This window comes from Vicia villosa, linkage group LG4 (assembly GCF_029867415.1).
Source record: "Vicia villosa cultivar HV-30 ecotype Madison, WI linkage group LG4, Vvil1.0, whole genome shotgun sequence".
Lineage (NCBI taxonomy): Eukaryota > Viridiplantae > Streptophyta > Magnoliopsida > Fabales > Fabaceae > Vicia > Vicia villosa.
Window position 1 is genome coordinate 61,119,340 of NC_081183.1, and position 22,441 is coordinate 61,141,780.

General features: G+C 34.1%; 1 protein-coding gene across 1 annotated transcript in view; it reads right to left on the bottom strand.

Annotated features, from left to right (window-relative positions):
* Positions 1 to 290: 290 nt before the first annotated feature.
* Positions 291 to 22,441, bottom strand: part of LOC131597271 (uncharacterized) — an 80,423-nt gene continuing 58,272 nt past the window's right edge. Inside the window, exons 4-5 of the mRNA XM_058869978.1 lie at positions 446 to 668; positions 291 to 360 (exon numbers count right to left, since the gene is read on the bottom strand). Coding sequence (XP_058725961.1) covers positions 291 to 360; positions 446 to 668 — 293 coding nt within the window. The remainder of the gene's footprint in view (positions 361 to 445; positions 669 to 22,441) is intronic.

The following is a 22,441-nucleotide window of genomic DNA, read 5'->3' on the forward strand; positions in this document are numbered from 1 at the left end:
TGAACTGAATTGAATAGGTATGCTGAACTGAATTATAGAACTACATGTATGCTGAACTGAATTATAGAACTACATGTATGCTGAACTGAATTATAGAACTACATGTATGCTGAACTGAGTTGAATAGGTGTGATATGCTGAATGTTATAGAACTACATGTATGCTGAACTGAATTGAATAGGTGTGAACTGAATTGAATAGGTGTGATATGCTGAATGTTATAGAACTACATGTATGCTGAACTGAATTGAATAGGTGTGAACTGAATTGAATAGCTGTGATATGCTGAACTAAATGCTGAACTCTTTCCAGTTGCTCATCGTACCACTCAAAATATGCACATCCTTTCCTTCCTTGTAACTGTATAACACACGACCATTGCTCAGTGATTGAGAAAATTAAAACATTTATACAAGGATGAAAAAAATTAGGGATTTTGAATTACCTTGTATAACCCACAACCATAGAACCTTCGACCTGGATTCTGAGATGTCCAAGAAGTAACCAGGGGGGCGTCCAACCCACAGTAACACTGCAACCTTCTTCTCCTAGAATGAGATAGGTTGCTTGAAATGCTAAATGCTTCAGATGCCATATGAATGAGGGATTGCAATGAAACACGGAAGAAGAAAGTAGAGGCAGCTTTTTAGTTGAGAAACCCTGAAACCCTGAAAACCCAGAAAAACACGATGAAGAAGAGGCAGAGGCAGCTTCTTAGTTGTGAAACCCTAGCACTTTCAAACACACGAAGAAGAACATTAAATAACCCATTTGTAAATAATATTTATAATTTTAATATTTAATTATACTGACATGGAAAAAATGAACGAAATAATAATGCCACGTCATTTAAAAATTGCCACATAGGTGTTTTTGGCAGCCAAAGTGGGGATGGGGGACCAAAAGTGTTTAAAAACAAAACAGGGGGACTAAAATCGTGAAAACACTAAAATAGGGGGACCAAAACTGTAATTTAGCCTTTTTTTTAAATATAATTTAAAAATAACATTAAATAATTTTATTATTAAAAAAATATTACGAAAAAATTAAATTGTTCATGTGATAACAAAACATCAAAATTAATAAGTAATTTGTTCCAAAAAAGTTAAAATTAATAATATATAAAATATTATGTTTAAAACGTGCCAATAATTCATAAAGTTAAAGACTAAAATATAAAAATTACATAGCAGTTGCGCAACATACAAAAAGTGTAAGACTATATATAATTGATTTTTTTTACCACTAAATTTAAACTTACTAATATATAAATAATATTTTTGAAAAATTAACAAACAAAAGTAATTATTTAGATTTTTTATTTCTGTAATGATTTTTTATACCGGTTCGGGTAAGTATCCAGTATCTGGTATGATTACAAGTATATAATTCGACAGTTTTAAAAAACAACGGTACGGGTACGTCATTATATTTTTTTAAAATATAATTTAAAAATAACATAAAATAATTTTGTTATTAAAAAATAATACAAAGAAATTATATTGTTCATGTGATAACAAAACATTAAAATTTAAAGTAATTTGTTCATATCTAATTATTTATTTGATTTTTATCAAATCATATTTAATAATTTAGTTTTGCAAAATTGTTTTTTTAACATAGAGTTCGTAAGAAAATATTAGTTTAATGATTTAAATTTTTATTGGTAAAATAAAAATTGATAAATATATTTTAACTAATAAGTTACAAATATTTTTATAAGCGTGAATAAGTTACAAATATTTTTATAAACGGAAAAAGTCTATTGTTGATGAAAGTTATTTTATAAACTGGAATAAGTTACAAATATTTTTATAAACGGGAAAATACTATTGTTTATACAATTATATTAATAAACAGAAATAAGCTACAAATATTTTTATAAATGGGAAAAAATATATTGTTGATACAATTATATTTATAAACGTGAATAAGTTACAAATATTTTTATAAACGGGAAAAAGTATATTGCTGATACAATTGATTTTATAAAAGGGAATAAATTACAAATATTTTTATAAATGGGAAAAAGTAAAAGTCTATTGTTGATACAATTGATTTTATAAACTGGAATAAATTATAAATATTTTTATAAATGAGAAAAGTCTACTACTATTGATACAATTGACTTAATAAATGGGAATAAGTATTATATATTTTTTATAAAAGGAAAATAGTTTATTGTTGATACAAATATTTTTATGAATGAAAAAGTCTATTGTTGATACAATTATTTTTATAAATGGGAAAAGTCTACTATTAATACAATTATATTTATAAACAGGAATAAGTTACGAATATTTTTATAAACGCGAAAAAGTATATTGGTGATCAATTATTTTTATAAGCGGGAACAAGTTACAAATATTTTTAAAAACAAGAAAAATCTACTAATTATTTTTATAAAAGGGAATATGTTAAAAAATATTTTTGTAAACATCAAAAGTCTAATGTTGATACAATTATTTTTATAAACACACGAGTTCTAAGTGTTTATATTGGATCAAATAAGTATATTGTTGGTACAAATATTTAAAAATACTACTTGGATCAATGCATGAAGGTTGCTACATATTATTAGTTTATATTTGTAATTATGTGAATGTTTATGATCTGTAAAACAAATTTTAACACTGACATATAAAATTTGTTAAAGTATTGTCTTGGAAATGGCTACATTCAAAACACAATATTATGGATAACATCTCGCAATGGTTCGCGAACCCTAGGGCGTGTCTTGGTCTGTTGGATGAATAATTTCGCTTTGCTTCGAGGTCAGTAGTAATCAGACTTTCTTTTTCCATTGATTCTATTTCTTTTGGCTATTGTTGTTGTTGTTGTTTGCGTACAAAGTTAGTAAGGGGTTGTTTTTTTTGTGTTGGTGAATGATCATTGTCGTGGTTTTGTTGGTTGCTGCAATCTATATGTCTTGGTTGCCTCGGTAATTGCTATTTTATTCAGGCTTTGCGGCTAATGCATATAGTCTTCACTTTGTTTTCATTTGTTTGGTGTGGCATCTCCTCGGTGTAGTTTACATTGCAATTGACTTTAGCTCAGAGCTGCATTTTTCTAGAACTTGTTTAGCTGGTGCAGGTTTGAGCTGGCACTTTATTTGAGGCGTTTCTTTTAATTTGCTATGAGCTAATCCCATTGGTTATTTCTCTTGCTGGAGGGTCTATTTCTCCAACTTATTTGTAGCATATGATCTAGGCAATTATTTTGTGGCATTTTTCGGTCCTTTTAGTTTTAGAGGAGGAAATAGTTTATGCTTGATCGTTTTGTTTTTTGATTGGTGTTGGTCTTAGTTTTGGTAGAATTTCAGTACTGCCTATGGCAGTTTAATTGTACTGGTGTAATACATAACACACCTTGTGCTTATCAATTTTTATCTATTGCATTTGGCTCTTTCAAAAAAAAAGTAATAATAAATACTACAATGGTATGGTAAAGAAGCAATTATTTTAAGACAGAAAAAGTGCAAGTTAGACACTTTGTATGAGATGGATGGGGTATCATTTTTTTTATACAACTTTGAAATAAAATCAAGATACCGTGTGTCTCCATAAATAAATTATTTGATTATAAAATTTTAGAATAAATAATGATCATAGAATTTAATTTTATTAAATAATTACAAAAAATAAAAGACAAGGGATTTGTATTAAAAATAAACATCCACATCCACGAATATCAATTAGAGAACTTCTCATACACTGTATATAATGAAACTAGATTGAAGATAAAAAAGTGAATTAAATAATGAGTGATAGTCCAACATCTACTAAATAACAATAAATTATATTGATAGTAAAAATGAATTGGTTCTTCAATCATATTAAAGTAAAAAGAATGAAATACATAATAATCAAGATTTCAAACATTTCATTATTGAGAGCAATATTTATGTATGATTTCTTGTATGAATCTAACTTGTTATGTCTCGTGCCATTTCATAACTTAGATTAAGTTTCATGTTATTTGTACATAAATCATCACTACTACTAAATATACATTTGATAAAACTAAATTACAACGAGCTGGAAGTTAACCGTGGTAATACCTCATTTTCGAACACATCAACCGTTCTGAAAGGCATTGCATTTCACCATGGATGGTACTTATCTATGTATAAGCGAATTAACTCTCGCTTTTTGACACTAACGTTGTATCTTAAAGTAAACCTTTTCATACCTTTTCTATCTTATTCTTTATCATTAGCTTTGCTATTCTACAGTATAGTCGTGAATCTCGTTCTTCTTAGATAAAGTTATTCTTCTTCTTCCTTATTCTCTCATTTTCATGTATTTTGTGGTTATGCTTTGTAACACCCCAAATTCTAAACTAATTATTTTAGCGTGATGCTTAGCTGTATTGATGAATTTTGGTGTATTTTAGAATAATTAGAATAATGAGTGGAATTATTTTAATTAGTAAAATAAAACAATATCAGTGTTAGAGATATTAAGGGCAAGAGTGGTCAATTGTGAAGAGTAATTGAGGGCAATATGGGAAGACCATATTAGGGGTCTTAGGGGTAAAAAGAGAAAAGAGGAAAGAGGGATTAAAACACTCGTCCGTAATGATTAAAACACTCGTCCGTATTGATTCAGAAACTCGTTCGTGTTATTTTCATGGATACTCGTCCGTATCTTTCTTCAATACTCGTCCGTATTGATTCAAACACTCGTACGTGTTACTTCTTTTGATACTCGTCGGAATAATTCTTCAATACTCGTACGTATTGATTCAAACACTCGTACGTGTTAATTCTTTGGATACTCGTCTGTATCTTTCTTCAATACTCGTCCGTAATGGTTCAAACACTCGTCCGTGTTAATTCTTTTGATACTCGTCTATAACTTTCTTCAATACTCGTACGTATTGACTCAAACACTCGTCCGTGTTATTTTCTTTGATACTCGTCCATATCTTTCTTCAATACTCGTCCGTATTGATTCAAACACTCGTACGTGTTACTTCTTTTGATACTCGTCCGAATCTTTCTTCAATACTCGTCCGTATTGATTCAAACACTCGTACATGTTAATTCTTTAGATACTCGTCTGTATCTTTCTTCAATACTAGCCTGTGTTGATTCAAACACTCGTCCGTGTTATTTGCTTTGATACTCGTCCGTACTGATTAAAACAATCGTCCGTGTTAAATCTTTTGATACTCGTCTGTATCTTTCTTTAATACTCGCCCGTATTGATTCAAACACTCGTCCGTGTTATTTTCTTTGATACTCGTCCGAATCTTTCTTCAATACTCGTCCGTATTGATTCAAACACTCGTCCGTGTTATTTAATTTGATACTCGTCCGTTTCTTTCTTCAATAATCGTCCGTATTGATTCAAACACTCGTACGTGTTAATTCTTTTGATACTCGTCCATATCTTTCTTCAATACTCGTCCGTATAGATTTAAACACTCGTACATGTTAATTCTTTTGATACTCATCTGTTCTTTATTATACTGGTCTGTGTTGATTCAAACACTTGTCCGTGTCATTTGCTTTGATACTCATCCGTATTGATTAAAACAATCATCCATGTTAATTCTTTTGATACTCGTCTATATCTTTCTTTAATAATCGTCCGTATTGATTCAAACACTCGTACGTGTTAATTCTTTGGATACTCGTCTGTATCTTTCTTCAATAGTGGTCTGTGTTGATTCAAACACTCGTACGTGTTATTTCTTTAGATACTCGTCTGTATCTTTCTTCAATACTAGTCTGTGTTGATTCAAACACTCGTCCGAGTTATTTGCTTTGATACTCGTCCGTATTGATTAAAACAATCGTCCGTGTTAAATCTTTAGATACTCGTCTGTATCTTTCTTTAATACTCGCCCGTATTAATTCAAACACTCGTTCGTGTTATTTTCTTTGATACTTGTCCGTATCTGTCTTCAATACTCGTCCGTATTGATTCAAACACTCGTCCGTGTTATTTTCTTTGATACTCGTACGTATCTTTCTTCAATACTCGTCCGTATTGATTCAAACACTCGTACGTGTTACTTCTTTTGATACTCGTCCGAATCTTTCTTCAATACTCGTCCGTATTGATTCAAACACTCGTACATGTTAATTCTTTAGATACTCGTCTGTATCTTTCTTCAATACTAGTCTGTGTTGATTCAAACACTCGTCCGAGTTATTTTCTTTGATACTCGTCCGTACTGATTAAAACAATCGTCCGTGTTAAATCTTTTGATACTCGTCTGTATCTTTCTTTAATACTCGCCCGTAATGATTCAAACACTCTTCCGTGTTATTTTCTTTGATACTCGTCCGAATCTTTCTTCAATACTCGTCCGTATTGATTCAAACACTCGTCCGTGTTATTTACTTTGATACTCGTCCGTTTCTTTCTTCAATAATCATCCGTATTGATTCAAACACTCGTACGTGTTAATTCTTTTGATACTCGTCCATATCTTTCTTCAATACTCGTCTGTGTTAATTCAAACACTCGTACATGTTAATTCTTTTGATACTCGTCTGTTCTTTATTATACTAGTCTGTGTTGATTCAAACACTCGTCCGTGTCATTGGCTTTGATACTCATCCGTATTGATTAAAACAACCATCCGTGTTAGTTCTTTTGATACTCTTCTGTATCTTTCTTTAATACTCGTCCGTATTGATTCGAACACTCGTACGTGTTAATTCTTTGGATACTCGTCTATATCTTTCTTCAATACTCGTCCGTATTGGTTCAAACACTCGTCCGTGTTAATTCTTTTGATACTCGTCTATAACTTTCTTCAATACTCGTACGTATTGACTCAAACACTCGTCTGTGTTATTTTCTTTGATACTCGTCCATATCTTTCTTCAATACTCGTCCGTATTGATTCAAACACTCGTACGTGTTACTTCTTTTGATACTCGTCCGAATCTTTCTTCAATACTCGTCCGTATTGATTCAAACACTCGTACATGTTAATTCTTTAGATACTCGTCTGTATCTTTCTTCAATACTAGCCTGTGTTGATTCAAACACTCGTCCGTGTTATTTGCTTTGATACTCGTCCGTACTGATTAAAACAATCGTCCGTGTTAAATCTTTTGATACTCGTCTGTATCTTTCTTTAATACTCGCCCGTATTGATTCAAACACTCGTCCGTGTTATTTTCTTTGATACTCGTCCGAATCTTTCTTCAATACTCGTCCGTATTGATTCAAACACTCGTCCGTGTTATTTAATTTGATACTCGTCCGTTTCTTTCTTCAATAATCGTCCGTATTGATTCAAACACTCGTACGTGTTAATTCTTTTGATACTCGTCCATATCTTTCTTCAATACTCGTCCGTATAGATTTAAACACTCGTACATGTTAATTCTTTTGATACTCATCTGTTCTTTATTATACTGGTCTGTGTTGATTCAAACACTTGTCCGTGTCATTTGCTTTGATACTCATCCGTATTGATTAAAACAATCATCCATGTTAATTCTTTTGATACTCGTCTATATCTTTCTTTAATAATCGTCCGTATTGATTCAAACACTCGTACGTGTTAATTCTTTGGATACTCGTCTGTATCTTTCTTCAATAGTGGTCTGTGTTGATTCAAACACTCGTACGTGTTATTTCTTTAGATACTCGTCTGTATCTTTCTTCAATACTAGTCTGTGTTGATTCAAACACTCGTCCGAGTTATTTGCTTTGATACTCGTCCGTATTGATTAAAATAATCGTCCGTGTTAAATCTTTAGATACTCGTCTGTATCTTTCTTTAATACTCGCCCGTATTAATTCAAACACTCGTTCGTGTTATTTTCTTTGATACTTGTCCGTATCTGTCTTCAATACTCGTCCGTATTGATTCAAACACTCGTCCGTGTTATTTTCTTTGATACTCGTACGTATCTTTCTTCAATACTCGTCCGTATTGATTCAAACACTCGTACGTGTTACTTCTTTTGATACTCGTCCGAATCTTTCTTCAATACTCGTCCGTATTGATTCAAACACTCGTACGTGTTACTTCTTTTGATACTCGTCGGAATAATTCTTCAATACTCGTACGTATTGATTCAAACACTCGTCCGTGTTATTTACTTTGATACTCGTCTGTATCTTTCTTCAATACTCGTCTGTGTTGATTCAAACACTCGTACGTGTTACTTCTTTTGATACTCGTCTATATCTTTCTTCAATACTCGTCCGTATTGGTTCAAACACTCGTCCGTGTTAATTCTTTTGATACTCGTCTATAACTTTCTTCAATACTCGTACGTATTGACTCAAACACTCGTCCGTGTTATTTTCTTTGATACTCGTCCATATCTTTCTTCAATACTCGTCCGTATTGATTCAAACACTCGTACGTGTTACTTCTTTTGATACTCGTCCGAATCTTTCTTCAATACTCGTCCGTATTGATTCAAACACTCGTACGTGTTAATTCTTTAGATACTCGTCTGTATCTTTCTTCAATACTAGCCTGTGTTGATTCAAACACTCGTCCGTGTTATTTGCTTTGATACTCGTCCGTACTGATTAAAACAATCGTCCGTGTTAAATCTTTTGATACTCGTCTGTATCTTTCTTTAATACTCGCCCGTATTGATTCAAACACTCGTCCGTGTTATTTTCTTTGATACTCGTCCGAATCTTTCTTCAATACTCGTCCGTATTGATTCAAACACTCGTCCGTGTTATTTAATTTGATACTCGTCCGTTTCTTTCTTCAATAATCGTCCGTATTGATTCAAACACTCGTACGTGTTAATTCTTTTGATACTCGTCCATATCTTTCTTCAATACTCGTCCGTATAGATTTAAACACTCGTACATGTTAATTCTTTTGATACTCATCTGTTCTTTATTATACTGGTCTGTGTTGATTCAAACACTTGTCCGTGTCATTTGCTTTGATACTCATCCGTATTGATTAAAACAATCATCCATGTTAATTCTTTTGATACTCGTCTATATCTTTCTTTAATAATCGTCCGTATTGATTCAAACACTCGTACGTGTTAATTCTTTGGATACTCGTCTGTATCTTTCTTCAATAGTGGTCTGTGTTGATTCAAACACTCGTACGTGTTATTTCTTTAGATACTCGTCTGTATCTTTCTTCAATACTAGTCTGTGTTGATTCAAACACTCGTCCGAGTTATTTGCTTTGATACTCGTCCGTATTGATTAAAATAATCGTCCGTGTTAAATCTTTAGATACTCGTCTGTATCTTTCTTTAATACTCGCCCGTATTAATTCAAACACTCGTTCGTGTTATTTTCTTTGATACTTGTCCGTATCTGTCTTCAATACTCGTCCGTATTGATTCAAACACTCGTCCGTGTTATTTTCTTTGATACTCGTACGTATCTTTCTTCAATACTCGTCCGTATTGATTCAAACACTCGTACGTGTTACTTCTTTTGATACTCGTCCGAATCTTTCTTCAATACTCGTCCGTATTGATTCAAACACTCGTACGTGTTACTTCTTTTGATACTCGTCGGAATAATTCTTCAATACTCGTACGTATTGATTCAAACACTCGTCCGTGTTATTTACTTTGATACTCGTCTGTATCTTTCTTCAATACTCGTCTGTGTTGATTCAAACACTCGTACGTGTTACTTCTTTTGATAATCGTTTGTATCTTTCTTCAATACTGGTGTGTGTTGATTAAAACACTCGTCCTAGTTATTTGCTTTGATACTCGTCCGTATTGATTAAAACACTCGTCCGTATTGATTCAAACACTCATCCGTGTTATTTTCTTTGATACTCGTACGTATCTTTCTTCAATACTCGTCCGTATTAATTCAAACACTCGTACGTGTTACTTCTTTTGATACTCGTCCGAATCTTTCTTCAATACTCGTCCGTATTGATTCAAACACTCGTACGTGTTAATTCTTTAGATACTCGTCTGTATCTTTCTTCAATACTAGCCTGTGTTGATTCAAACACTCGTCCGTGTTATTTGCTTTGATACTCGTCCGTACTGATTAAAACAATCGTCCGTGTTAAATCTTTTGATACTCGTCTGTATCTTTCTTTAATACTCGCCCGTATTGATTCAAACACTCGTCCGTGTTATTTTCTTTGATACTCGTCCGAATCTTTCTTCAATACTCGTCCGTATTGATTCAAACACTCGTCCGTGTTATTTAATTTGATACTCGTCCGTTTCTTTCTTCAATAATCGTCCGTATTGATTCAAACACTCGTACGTGTTAATTCTTTTGATACTCGTCCATATCTTTCTTCAATACTCGTCCGTATAGATTTAAACACTCGTACATGTTAATTCTTTTGATACTCATCTGTTCTTTATTATACTGGTCTGTGTTGATTCAAACACTTGTCCGTGTCATTTGCTTTGATACTCATCCGTATTGATTAAAACAATCATCCATGTTAATTCTTTTGATACTCGTCTATATCTTTCTTTAATAATTGTCCGTATTGATTCAAACACTCGTACGTGTTAATTCTTTGGATACTCGTCTGTATCTTTCTTCAATAGTGGTCTGTGTTGATTCAAACACTCGTACGTGTTATTTCTTTAGATACTCGTCTGTATCTTTCTTCAATACTAGTCTGTGTTGATTCAAACACTCGTCCGAGTTATTTGCTTTGATACTCGTCCGTATTGATTAAAATAATCGTCCGTGTTAAATCTTTAGATACTCGTCTGTATCTTTCTTTAATACTCGCCCGTATTAATTCAAACACTCGTTCGTGTTATTTTCTTTGATACTTGTCCGTATCTGTCTTCAATACTCGTCCGTATTGATTCAAACACTCGTCCGTGTTATTTTCTTTGATACTCGTACGTATCTTTCTTCAATACTCGTCCGTATTGATTCAAACACTCGTACGTGTTACTTCTTTTGATACTCGTCCGAATCTTTCTTCAATACTCGTCCGTATTGATTCAAACACTCGTACGTGTTACTTCTTTTGATACTCGTCGGAATAATTCTTCAATACTCGTACGTATTGATTCAAACACTCGTCCGTGTTATTTACTTTGATACTCGTCTGTATCTTTCTTCAATACTCGTCTGTGTTGATTCAAACACTCGTACGTGTTACTTCTTTTGATAATCGTTTGTATCTTTCTTCAATACTGGTGTGTGTTGATTAAAACACTCGTCCTAGTTATTTGCTTTGATACTCGTCCGTATTGATTAAAACACTCGTCCGTATTGATTCAAACACTCATCCGTGTTATTTTCTTTGATACTCGTACGTATCTTTCTTCAATACTCGTCCGTATTAATTCAAACACTCGTACGTGTTACTTCTTTTGATACTCGTCCGAATCTTTCTTCAATACTCGTCCGTATTGATTCAAACACTCGTACGTGTTAATTCTTTAGATACTCGTCTGTATCTTTCTTCAATACTAGCCTGTGTTGATTCAAACACTCGTCCGTGTTATTTGCTTTGATACTCGTCCGTACTGATTAAAACAATCGTCCGTGTTAAATCTTTTGATACTCGTCTGTATCTTTCTTTAATACTCGCCCGTATTGATTCAAACACTCGTCCGTGTTATTTTCTTTGATACTCGTCCGAATCTTTCTTCAATACTCGTCCGTATTGATTCAAACACTCGTCCGTGTTATTTAATTTGATACTCGTCCGTTTCTTTCTTCAATAATCGTCCGTATTGATTCAAACACTCGTACGTGTTAATTCTTTTGATACTCGTCCATATCTTTCTTCAATACTCGTCCGTATAGATTTAAACACTCGTACATGTTAATTCTTTTGATACTCATCTGTTCTTTATTATACTGGTCTGTGTTGATTCAAACACTTGTCCGTGTCATTTGCTTTGATACTCATCCGTATTGATTAAAACAATCATCCATGTTAATTCTTTTGATACTCGTCTATATCTTTCTTTAATAATTGTCCGTATTGATTCAAACACTCGTACGTGTTAATTCTTTGGATACTCGTCTGTATCTTTCTTCAATAGTGGTCTGTGTTGATTCAAACACTCGTACGTGTTATTTCTTTAGATACTCGTCTGTATCTTTCTTCAATACTAGTCTGTGTTGATTCAAACACTCGTCCGAGTTATTTGCTTTGATACTCGTCCGTATTGATTAAAATAATCGTCCGTGTTAAATCTTTAGATACTCGTCTGTATCTTTCTTTAATACTCGCCCGTATTAATTCAAACACTCGTTCGTGTTATTTTCTTTGATACTTGTCCGTATCTGTCTTCAATACTCGTCCGTATTGATTCAAACACTCGTCCGTGTTATTTTCTTTGATACTCGTACGTATCTTTCTTCAATACTCGTCCGTATTGATTCAAACACTCGTACGTGTTACTTCTTTTGATACTCGTCCGAATCTTTCTTCAATACTCGTCCGTATTGATTCAAACACTCGTACGTGTTACTTCTTTTGATACTCGTCGGAATAATTCTTCAATACTCGTACGTATTGATTCAAACACTCGTCCGTGTTATTTACTTTGATACTCGTCTGTATCTTTCTTCAATACTCGTCTGTGTTGATTCAAACACTCGTACGTGTTACTTCTTTTGATAATCGTTTGTATCTTTCTTCAATACTGGTGTGTGTTGATTAAAACACTCGTCCTAGTTATTTGCTTTGATACTCGTCCGTATTGATTAAAACACTCGTCCGTATTGATTCAAACACTCATCCGTGTTATTTTCTTTGATACTCGTACGTATCTTTCTTCAATACTCGTCCGTATTAATTCAAACACTCGTACGTGTTACTTCTTTTGATACTCGTCCGAATCTTTCTTCAATACTCGTCCGTATTGATTCAAACACTCGTATGTGTTAATTCTTTAGATACTCGTCTGTATCTTTCTTCAATACTAGCCTGTGTTGATTCAAACACTCGTCCGTGTTATTTGCTTTGATACTCGTCCGTACTGATTAAAACAATCGTCCGTGTTAAATCTTTTGATACTCGTCTGTATCTTTCTTTAATACTCGCCCGTATTGATTCAAACACTCGTCCGTGTTATTTTCTTTGATACTCGTCCGAATCTTTCTTCAATACTCGTCCGTATTGATTCAAACACTCGTCCGTGTTATTTAATTTGATACTCGTCCGTTTCTTTCTTCAATAATCGTCCGTATTGATTCAAACACTCGTACGTGTTAATTCTTTTGATACTCGTCCATATCTTTCTTCAATACTCGTCCGTATAGATTTAAACACTCGTACATGTTAATTCTTTTGATACTCATCTGTTCTTTATTATACTGGTCTGTGTTGATTCAAACACTTGTCCGTGTCATTTGCTTTGATACTCATCCGTATTGATTAAAACAATCATCCATGTTAATTCTTTTGATACTCGTCTATATCTTTCTTTAATAATCGTCCGTATTGATTCAAACACTCGTACGTGTTAATTCTTTGGATACTCGTCTGTATCTTTCTTCAATAGTGGTCTGTGTTGATTCAAACACTCGTACGTGTTATTTCTTTAGATACTCGTCTGTATCTTTCTTCAATACTAGTCTGTGTTGATTCAAACACTCGTCCGAGTTATTTGCTTTGATACTCGTCCGTATTGATTAAAACAATCGTCCGTGATAAATCTTTAGATACTCGTCTGTATCTTTCTTTAATACTCGCCCGTATTAATTCAAACACTCGTTCGTGTTATTTTCTTTGATACTTGTCCGTATCTGTCTTCAATACTCGTCCGTATTGATTCAAACACTCGTCCGTGTTATTTTCTTTGATACTCGTACGTATCTTTCTTCAATACTCGTCCGTATTGATTCAAACACTCGTACGTGTTACTTCTTTTGATACTCGTCCGAATCTTTCTTCAATACTCGTCCGTATTGATTCAAACACTCGTACATGTTAATTCTTTAGATACTCGTCTGTATCTTTCTTCAATACTAGTCTGTGTTGATTCAAACACTCGTCCGAGTTATTTTCTTTGATACTCGTCCGTACTGATTAAAACAATCGTCCGTGTTAAATCTTTTGATACTCGTCTGTATCTTTCTTTAATACTCGCCCGTATTGATTCAAACACTCTTCCGTGTTATTTTCTTTGATACTCGTCCGAATCTTTCTTCAATACTCGTCCGTATTGATTCAAACACTCGTCCGTGTTATTTACTTTGATACTCGTCCGTTTCTTTCTTCAATAATCATCCGTATTGATTCAAACACTCGTACGTGTTAATTCTTTTGATACTCGTCCATATCTTTCTTCAATACTCGTCTGTGTTAATTCAAACACTCGTACATGTTAATTCTTTTGATACTCGTCTGTTCTTTATTATACTAGTCTGTGTTGATTCAAACACTCGTCCGTGTCATTGGCTTTGATACTCATCCGTATTGATTAAAACAACCATCCGTGTTAGTTCTTTTGATACTCTTCTGTATCTTTCTTTAATACTCGTCCGTATTGATTCGAACACTCGTACGTGTTAATTCTTTGGATACTCGTCTATATCTTTCTTCAATACTCGTCCGTATTGGTTCAAACACTCGTCCGTGTTAATTCTTTTGATACTCGTCTATAACTTTCTTCAATACTCGTACGTATTGACTCAAACACTCGTCCGTGTTATTTTCTTTGATACTCGTCCATATCTTTCTTCAATACTCGTCCGTATTGATTCAAACACTCGTACGTGTTACTTCTTTTGATACTCGTCCGAATCTTTCTTCAATACTCGTCCGTATTGATTCAAACACTCGTACATGTTAATTCTTTAGATACTCGTCTGTATCTTTCTTCAATACTAGCCTGTGTTGATTCAAACACTCGTCCGTGTTATTTGCTTTGATACTCGTCCGTACTGATTAAAACAATCGTCCGTGTTAAATCTTTTGATACTCGTCTGTATCTTTCTTTAATACTCGCCCGTATTGATTCAAACACTCGTCCGTGTTATTTTCTTTGATACTCGTACGAATCTTTCTTCAATACTCGTCCGTATTGATTCAAACACTCGTCCGTGTTATTTAATTTGATACTCGTCCGTTTCTTTCTTCAATAATCGTCCGTATTGATTCAAACACTCGTACGTGTTAATTCTTTTGATACTCGTCCATATCTTTCTTCAATACTCGTCCGTATAGATTTAAACACTCGTACATGTTAATTCTTTTGATACTCATCTGTTCTTTATTATACTGGTCTGTGTTGATTCAAACACTTGTCCGTGTCATTTGCTTTGATACTCATCCGTATTGATTAAAACAATCATCCATGTTAATTCTTTTGATACTCGTCTATATCTTTCTTTAATAATCGTCCGTATTGATTCAAACACTCGTACGTGTTAATTCTTTGGATACTCGTCTGTATCTTTCTTCAATAGTGGTCTGTGTTGATTCAAACACTCGTACGTGTTATTTCTTTAGATACTCGTCTGTATCTTTCTTCAATACTAGTTTGTGTTGATTCAAACACTCGTCCGAGTTATTTGCTTTGATACTCGTCCGTATTGATTAAAATAATCGTCCGTGTTAAATCTTTAGATACTCGTCTGTATCTTTCTTTAATACTCGCCCGTATTAATTCAAACACTCGTTCGTGTTATTTTCTTTGATACTTGTCCGTATCTGTCTTCAATACTCGTCCGTATTGATTCAAACACTCGTCCGTGTTATTTTCTTTGATACTCGTACGTATCTTTCTTCAATACTCGTCCGTATTGATTCAAACACTCGTACGTGTTACTTCTTTTGATACTCGTCCGAATCTTTCTTCAATACTCGTCCGTATTGATTCAAACACTCGTACGTGTTACTTCTTTTGATACTCGTCGGAATAATTCTTCAATACTCGTACGTATTGATTCAAACACTCGTCCGTGTTATTTACTTTGATACTCGTCTGTATCTTTCTTCAATACTCGTCTGTGTTGATTCAAACACTCGTACGTGTTACTTCTTTTGATAATCGTTTGTATCTTTCTTCAATACTGGTGTGTGTTGATTAAAACACTCGTCCTAGTTATTTGCTTTGATACTCGTCCGTATTGATTAAAACACTCGTCCGTATTGATTCAAACACTCATCCGTGTTATTTTCTTTGATACTCGTACGTATCTTTCTTCAATACTCGTCCGTATTAATTCAAACACTCGTACGTGTTACTTCTTTTAATACTCGTCCGAATCTTTCTTCAATACTCGTCCGTATTGATTCAAACACTCGTACGTGTTAATTCTTTAGATACTCGTCTGTATCTTTCTTCAATACTAGCCTGTGTTGATTCAAACACTCGTCCGTGTTATTTGCTTTGATACTCGTCCGTACTGATTAAAACAATCGTCCGTGTTAAATCTTTTGATACTCGTCTGTATCTTTCTTTAATACTCGCCCGTATTGATTCAAACACTCGTCCGTGTTATTTTCTTTGATACTCGTCCGAATCTTTCTTCAATACTCGTCCGTATTGATTCAAACACTCGTCCGTGTTATTTAATTTGATACTCGTCCGTTTCTTTCTTCAATAATCGTCCGTATTGATTCAAACACTCGTACGTGTTAATTCTTTTGATACTCGTCCATATCTTTCTTCAATACTCGTCCGTATAGATTTAAACACTCGTACATGTTAATTCTTTTGATACTCATCTGTTCTTTATTATACTGGTCTGTGTTGATTCAAACACTTGTCCGTGTCATTTGCTTTGATACTCATCCGTATTGATTAAAACAATCATCCATGTTAATTCTTTTGATACTCGTCTATATCTTTCTTTAATAATCGTCCGTATTGATTCAAACACTCGTACGTGTTAATTCTTTGGATACTCGTCTGTATCTTTCTTCAATAGTGGTCTGTGTTGATTCAAACACTCGTACGTGTTATTTCTTTAGATACTCGTCTGTATCTTTCTTCAATACTAGTCTGTGTTGATTCAAACACTCGTCCGAGTTATTTGCTTTGATACTCGTCCGTATTGATTAAAATAATCGTCCGTGTTAAATCTTTAGATACTCGTCTGTATCTTTCTTTAATACTCGCCCGTATTAATTCAAACACTCGTTCGTGTTATTTTCTTTGATACTTGTCCGTATCTGTCTTCAATACTCGTCCGTATTGATTCAAACACTCGTCCGTGTTATTTTCTTTGATACTCGTACGTATCTTTCTTCAATACTCGTCCGTATTGATTCAAACACTGGTACGTGTTACTTCTTTTGATACTCGTCCGAATCTTTCTTCAATACTCGTCCGTATTGATTCAAACACTCGTACGTGTTACTTCTTTTGATACTCGTCGGAATAATTCTTCAATACTCGTACGTATTGATTCAAACACTCGTCCGTGTTATTTACTTTGATACTCGTCTGTATCTTTCTTCAATACTCGTCTGTGTTGATTCAAACACTCGTACGTGTTACTTCTTTTGATAATCGTTTGTATCTTTCTTCAATACTGGTGTGTGTTGATTAAAACACTCGTCCTAGTTATTTGCTTTGATACTCGTCCGTATTGATTAAAACACTCGTCCGTATTGATTCAAACACTCATCCGTGTTATTTTCTTTGATACTCGTACGTATCTTTCTTCAATACTCGTCCGTATTAATTCAAACACTCGTACGTGTTACTTCTTTTGATACTCGTCCGAATCTTTCTTCAATACTCGTCCGTATTGATTCAAACACTCGTACGTGTTAATTCTTTAGATACTCGTCTGTATCTTTCTTCAATACTAGTCTGTGTTGATTCAAACACTCGTCCGAGTTATTTGCTTTGATACTCGTCCGTACTGATTAAAACAATCGTCCGTGTTAAATCTTTTGATACTCGTCTGTATCTTTCTTTAATACTCGCCCGTATTGATTCAAACACTCGTCCGTGTTATTTTCTTTGATACTCGTCCGAATCTTTCTTCAATACTCGTCCGTATTGATTCAAACACTCGTCCATGTTATTTACTTTGATACTCGTCCGTTTCTTTCTTCAATAATTGTCCGTATTGATTCAAACACTCGTACGTGTTAATTCTTTTGATACTCGTCCATATCTTTCTTCAATACTCGTCTGTGTTAATTCAAACACTCGTACATGTTAATTCTTTTGATACTCATCTGTTCTTTATTATACTGCTCTGTGTTGATTCAAACACTCGTCCGTGTCATTGGCTTTGATACTCATCCGTATTGATTAAAACAACCATCCGTGTTAATTCTTTTGATACTCTTCTGTATCTTTCTTTAATACTCGTCCGTATTGATTCAAACACTCGTACGTGTTAATTCTTTGGATACTCGTCTATATATTTCTTCAATACTCGTCCGTATTGGTTCAAACACTCGTCCGTGTTAATTCTTTTGATACTCGTCCGTAACTTTCTTCAATACTCGTACGTATTGACTCAAACACTCGTCCGTGTTATTTTCTTTGATACTCGTCCATATCTTTCTTCAAAACTCGTCCGTATTGATTCAAACACTCGTACGTGTTACTTCTTTTGATACTCGTCCGAATCATTCTTCAATACTCGTCCGTATTGATTCAAACACTCGTACGTGTTAATTCTTTAGATACTCGTCTGTATCTTTCTTCAATACTAGTCTGTGTTGATTCAAACACTCGTCCGAGTTATTTGCTTTGATACTCGTCCGTACTGATTAAAACAATCGTCCGTGTTAAATCTTTTGATACTCGTCTGTATCTTTCTTTAATACTCGCCTGTATTGATTCAAACACTCGTCCGTGTTATTTTCTTTGATACTCGTCCGAATCTTTCTTCAATACTCGTCCGTATTGATTCAAACACTCGTCCGTGTTATTTACTTTGATACTCGTCCGTTTCTTTCTTCAATAATCGTCCGTATTGATTCAAACACTCGTACGTGTTAATTCTTTTGATACTCGTCCATATCTTTCTTCAATACTCGTCCGTATAGATTTAAACACTCGTACATGTTAATTCTTTTGATACTCATCTGTTCTTTATTATACTGGTCTGTGTTGATTCAAACACTTGTCCGTGTCATTTGCTTTGATACTCATCCGTATTGATTAAAACAATCATCCATGTTAATTCTTTTGATACTCGTCTATATCTTTCTTTAATAATCGTCCGTATTGATTCAAACACTCGTACGTGTTAATTCTTTGGATACTCGTCTGTATCTTTCTTCAATAGTGGTCTGTGTTGATTCAAACACTCGTACGTGTTATTTCTTTAGATACTCGTCTGTATCTTTCTTCAATACTAGTCTGTGTTGATTCAAACACTCGTCCGAGTTATTTGCTTTGATACTCGTCCGTATTGATTAAAACAATCGTCCGTGTTAAATCTTTAGATACTCGTCTGTATCTTTCTTTAATACTCGCCCGTATTAATTCAAACACTCGTTCGTGTTATTTTCTTTGATACTTGTCCGTATCTGTCTTCAATACTCGTCCGTATTGATTCAAACACTCGTCCGTGTTATTTTCTTTGATACTCGTACGTATCTTTCTTCAATACTCGTCCGTATTGATTCAAACACTCGTACGTGTTACTTCTTTTGATACTCGTCCGAATCTTTCTTCAATACTCGTCCGTATTGATTCAAACACTCGTACATGTTAATTCTTTAGATACTCGTCTGTATCTTTCTTCAATACTAGTCTGTGTTGATTCAAACACTCGTCCGAGTTATTTTCTTTGATACTCGTCCGTACTGATTAAAACAATCGTCTGTGTTAAATCTTTTGATACTCGTCTGTATCTTTCTTTAATACTCGCCCGTATTGATTCAAACACTCTTCCGTGTTATTTTCTTTGATACTCGTCCGAATCTTTCTTCAATACTCGTCCGTATTGATTCAAACACTCGTCCGTGTTATTTACTTTGATACTCGTCCGTTTCTTTCTTCAATAATCATCCGTATTGATTCAAACACTCGTACGTGTTAATTCTTTTGATACTCGTCCATATCTTTCTTCAATACTCGTCTGTGTTAATTCAAACACTCGTACATGTTAATTCTTTTGATACTCGTCTGTTCTTTATTATACTAGTCTGTGTTGATTCAAACACTCGTCCGTGTCATTGGCTTTGATACTCATCCGTATTGATTAAAACAACCATCCGTGTTAATTCTTTTGATACTCTTCTGTATCTTTCTTTAATACTCGTCCGTATTGATTCAAACACTCGTACGTGTTAATTCTTTGGATACTCGTCTATATCTTTCTTCAATACTCGTCCGTATTGGTTCAAACACTCGTCCGTGTTAATTCTTTTGATACTCGTCTATAACTTTCTTCAATACTCGTACGTATTGACTCAAACACTCGTCCGTGTTATTTTCTTTGATACTCGTCCATATCTTTCTTCAATACTCGTCCGTATTGATTCAAACACTCGTACGTGTTACTTCTTTTGATACTCGTCCGAATCATTCTTCAATACTCGTCCGTATTGATTCAAACACTCGTACGTGTTAATTCTTTAGATACTCGTCTGTATCTTTCTTCAATACTAGTCTGTGTTGATTCAAACACTCGTCCGAGTTATTTGCTTTGATACTCGTCCGTACTGATTAAAACAATCGTCCGTGTTAAATCTTTTGATACTCGTCTGTATCTTTCTTTAATACTCGCCCGTATTGATTCAAACACTCGTCCGTGTTATTTTCTTTGATACTCGTCCGAATCTTTCTTCAATACTCGTCCGTATTGATTCAAACACTCGTCCGTGTTATTTACTTTGATACTCGTCCGTTTCTTTCTTCAATAATCGTCCGTATTGATTCAAACACTCGTACGTGTTAATTCTTTTGATACTCGTCCATATCTTTCTTCAATACTCGTCCGTATAGATTTAAACACTCGTACATGTTAATTCTTTTGATACTCATCTGTTCTTTATTATACTGGTCTGTGTTGATTCAAACACTTGTCCGTGTCATTTGCTTTGATACTCATCCGTATTGATTAAAACAATCATCCATGTTAATTCTTTTGATACTCGTCTATATCTTTCTTTAATAATCGTCCGTATTGATTCAAACACTCGTACGTGTTAATTCTTTGGATACTCGTCTGTATCTTTCTTCAATAGTGGTCTGTGTTGATTCAAACACTCGTACGTGTTATTTCTTTAGATACTCGTCTGTATCTTTCTTCAATACTAGTCTGTGTTGATTCAAACACTCGTCCGAGTTATTTGCTTTGATACTCGTCCGTATTGATTAAAACAATCGTCCGTGTTAAATCTTTAGATACTCGTCTGTATCTTTCTTTAATACTCGCCCGTATTAATTCAAACACTCGTTCGTGTTATTTTCTTTGATACTTGTCCGTATCTGTCTTCAATACTCGTCCGTATTGATTCAAACACTCGTCCGTGTTATTTTCTTTGATACTCGTACGTATCTTTCTTCAATACTCGTCCGTATTGATTCAAACACTCGTACGTGTTACTTCTTTTGATACTCGTCCGAATCTTTCTTCAATACTCGTCCGTATTGATTCAAACACTCGTACATGTTAATTCTTTAGATACTCGTCTGTATCTTTCTTCAATACTAGTCTGTGTTGATTCAAACACTCGTCCGAGTTATTTTCTTTGATACTCGTCCGTACTGATTAAAACAATCGTCTGTGTTAAATCTTTTGATACTCGTCTGTATCTTTCTTTAATACTCGCCCGTATTGATTCAAACACTCTTCCGTGTTATTTTCTTTGATACTCGTCCGAATCTTTCTTCAATACTCGTCCGTATTGATTCAAACACTCGTCCGTGTTATTTACTTTGATACTCGTCCGTTTCTTTCTTCAATAATCATCCGTATTGATTCAAACACTCGTACGTGTTAATTCTTTTGATACTCGTCCATATCTTTCTTCAATACTCGTCTGTGTTAATTCAAACACTCGTACATGTTAATTCTTTTGATACTCGTCTGTTCTTTATTATACTAGTCTGTGTTGATTCAAACACTCGTCCGTGTCATTGGCTTTGATACTCATCCGTATTGATTAAAACAACCATCCGTGTTAATTCTTTTGATACTCTTCTGTATCTTTCTTTAATACTCGTCCGTATTGATTCAAACACTCGTACGTGTTAATTCTTTGGATACTCGTCTATATCTTTCTTCAATACTCGTCCGTATTGGTTCAAACACTCGTCCGTGTTAATTCTTTTGATACTCGTCTATAACTTTCTTCAATACTCGTACGTATTGACTCAAACACTCGTCCGTGTTATTTTCTTTGATACTCGTCCATATCTTTCTTCAATACTCGTCCGTATTGATTCAAACACTCGTACGTGTTACTTCTTTTGATACTCGTCCGAATCATTCTTCAATACTCGTCCGTATTGATTCAAACACTCGTACGTGTTAATTCTTTAGATACTCGTCTGTATCTTTCTTCAATACTAGTCTGTGTTGATTCAAACACTCGTCCGAGTTATTTGCTTTGATACTCGTCCGTACTG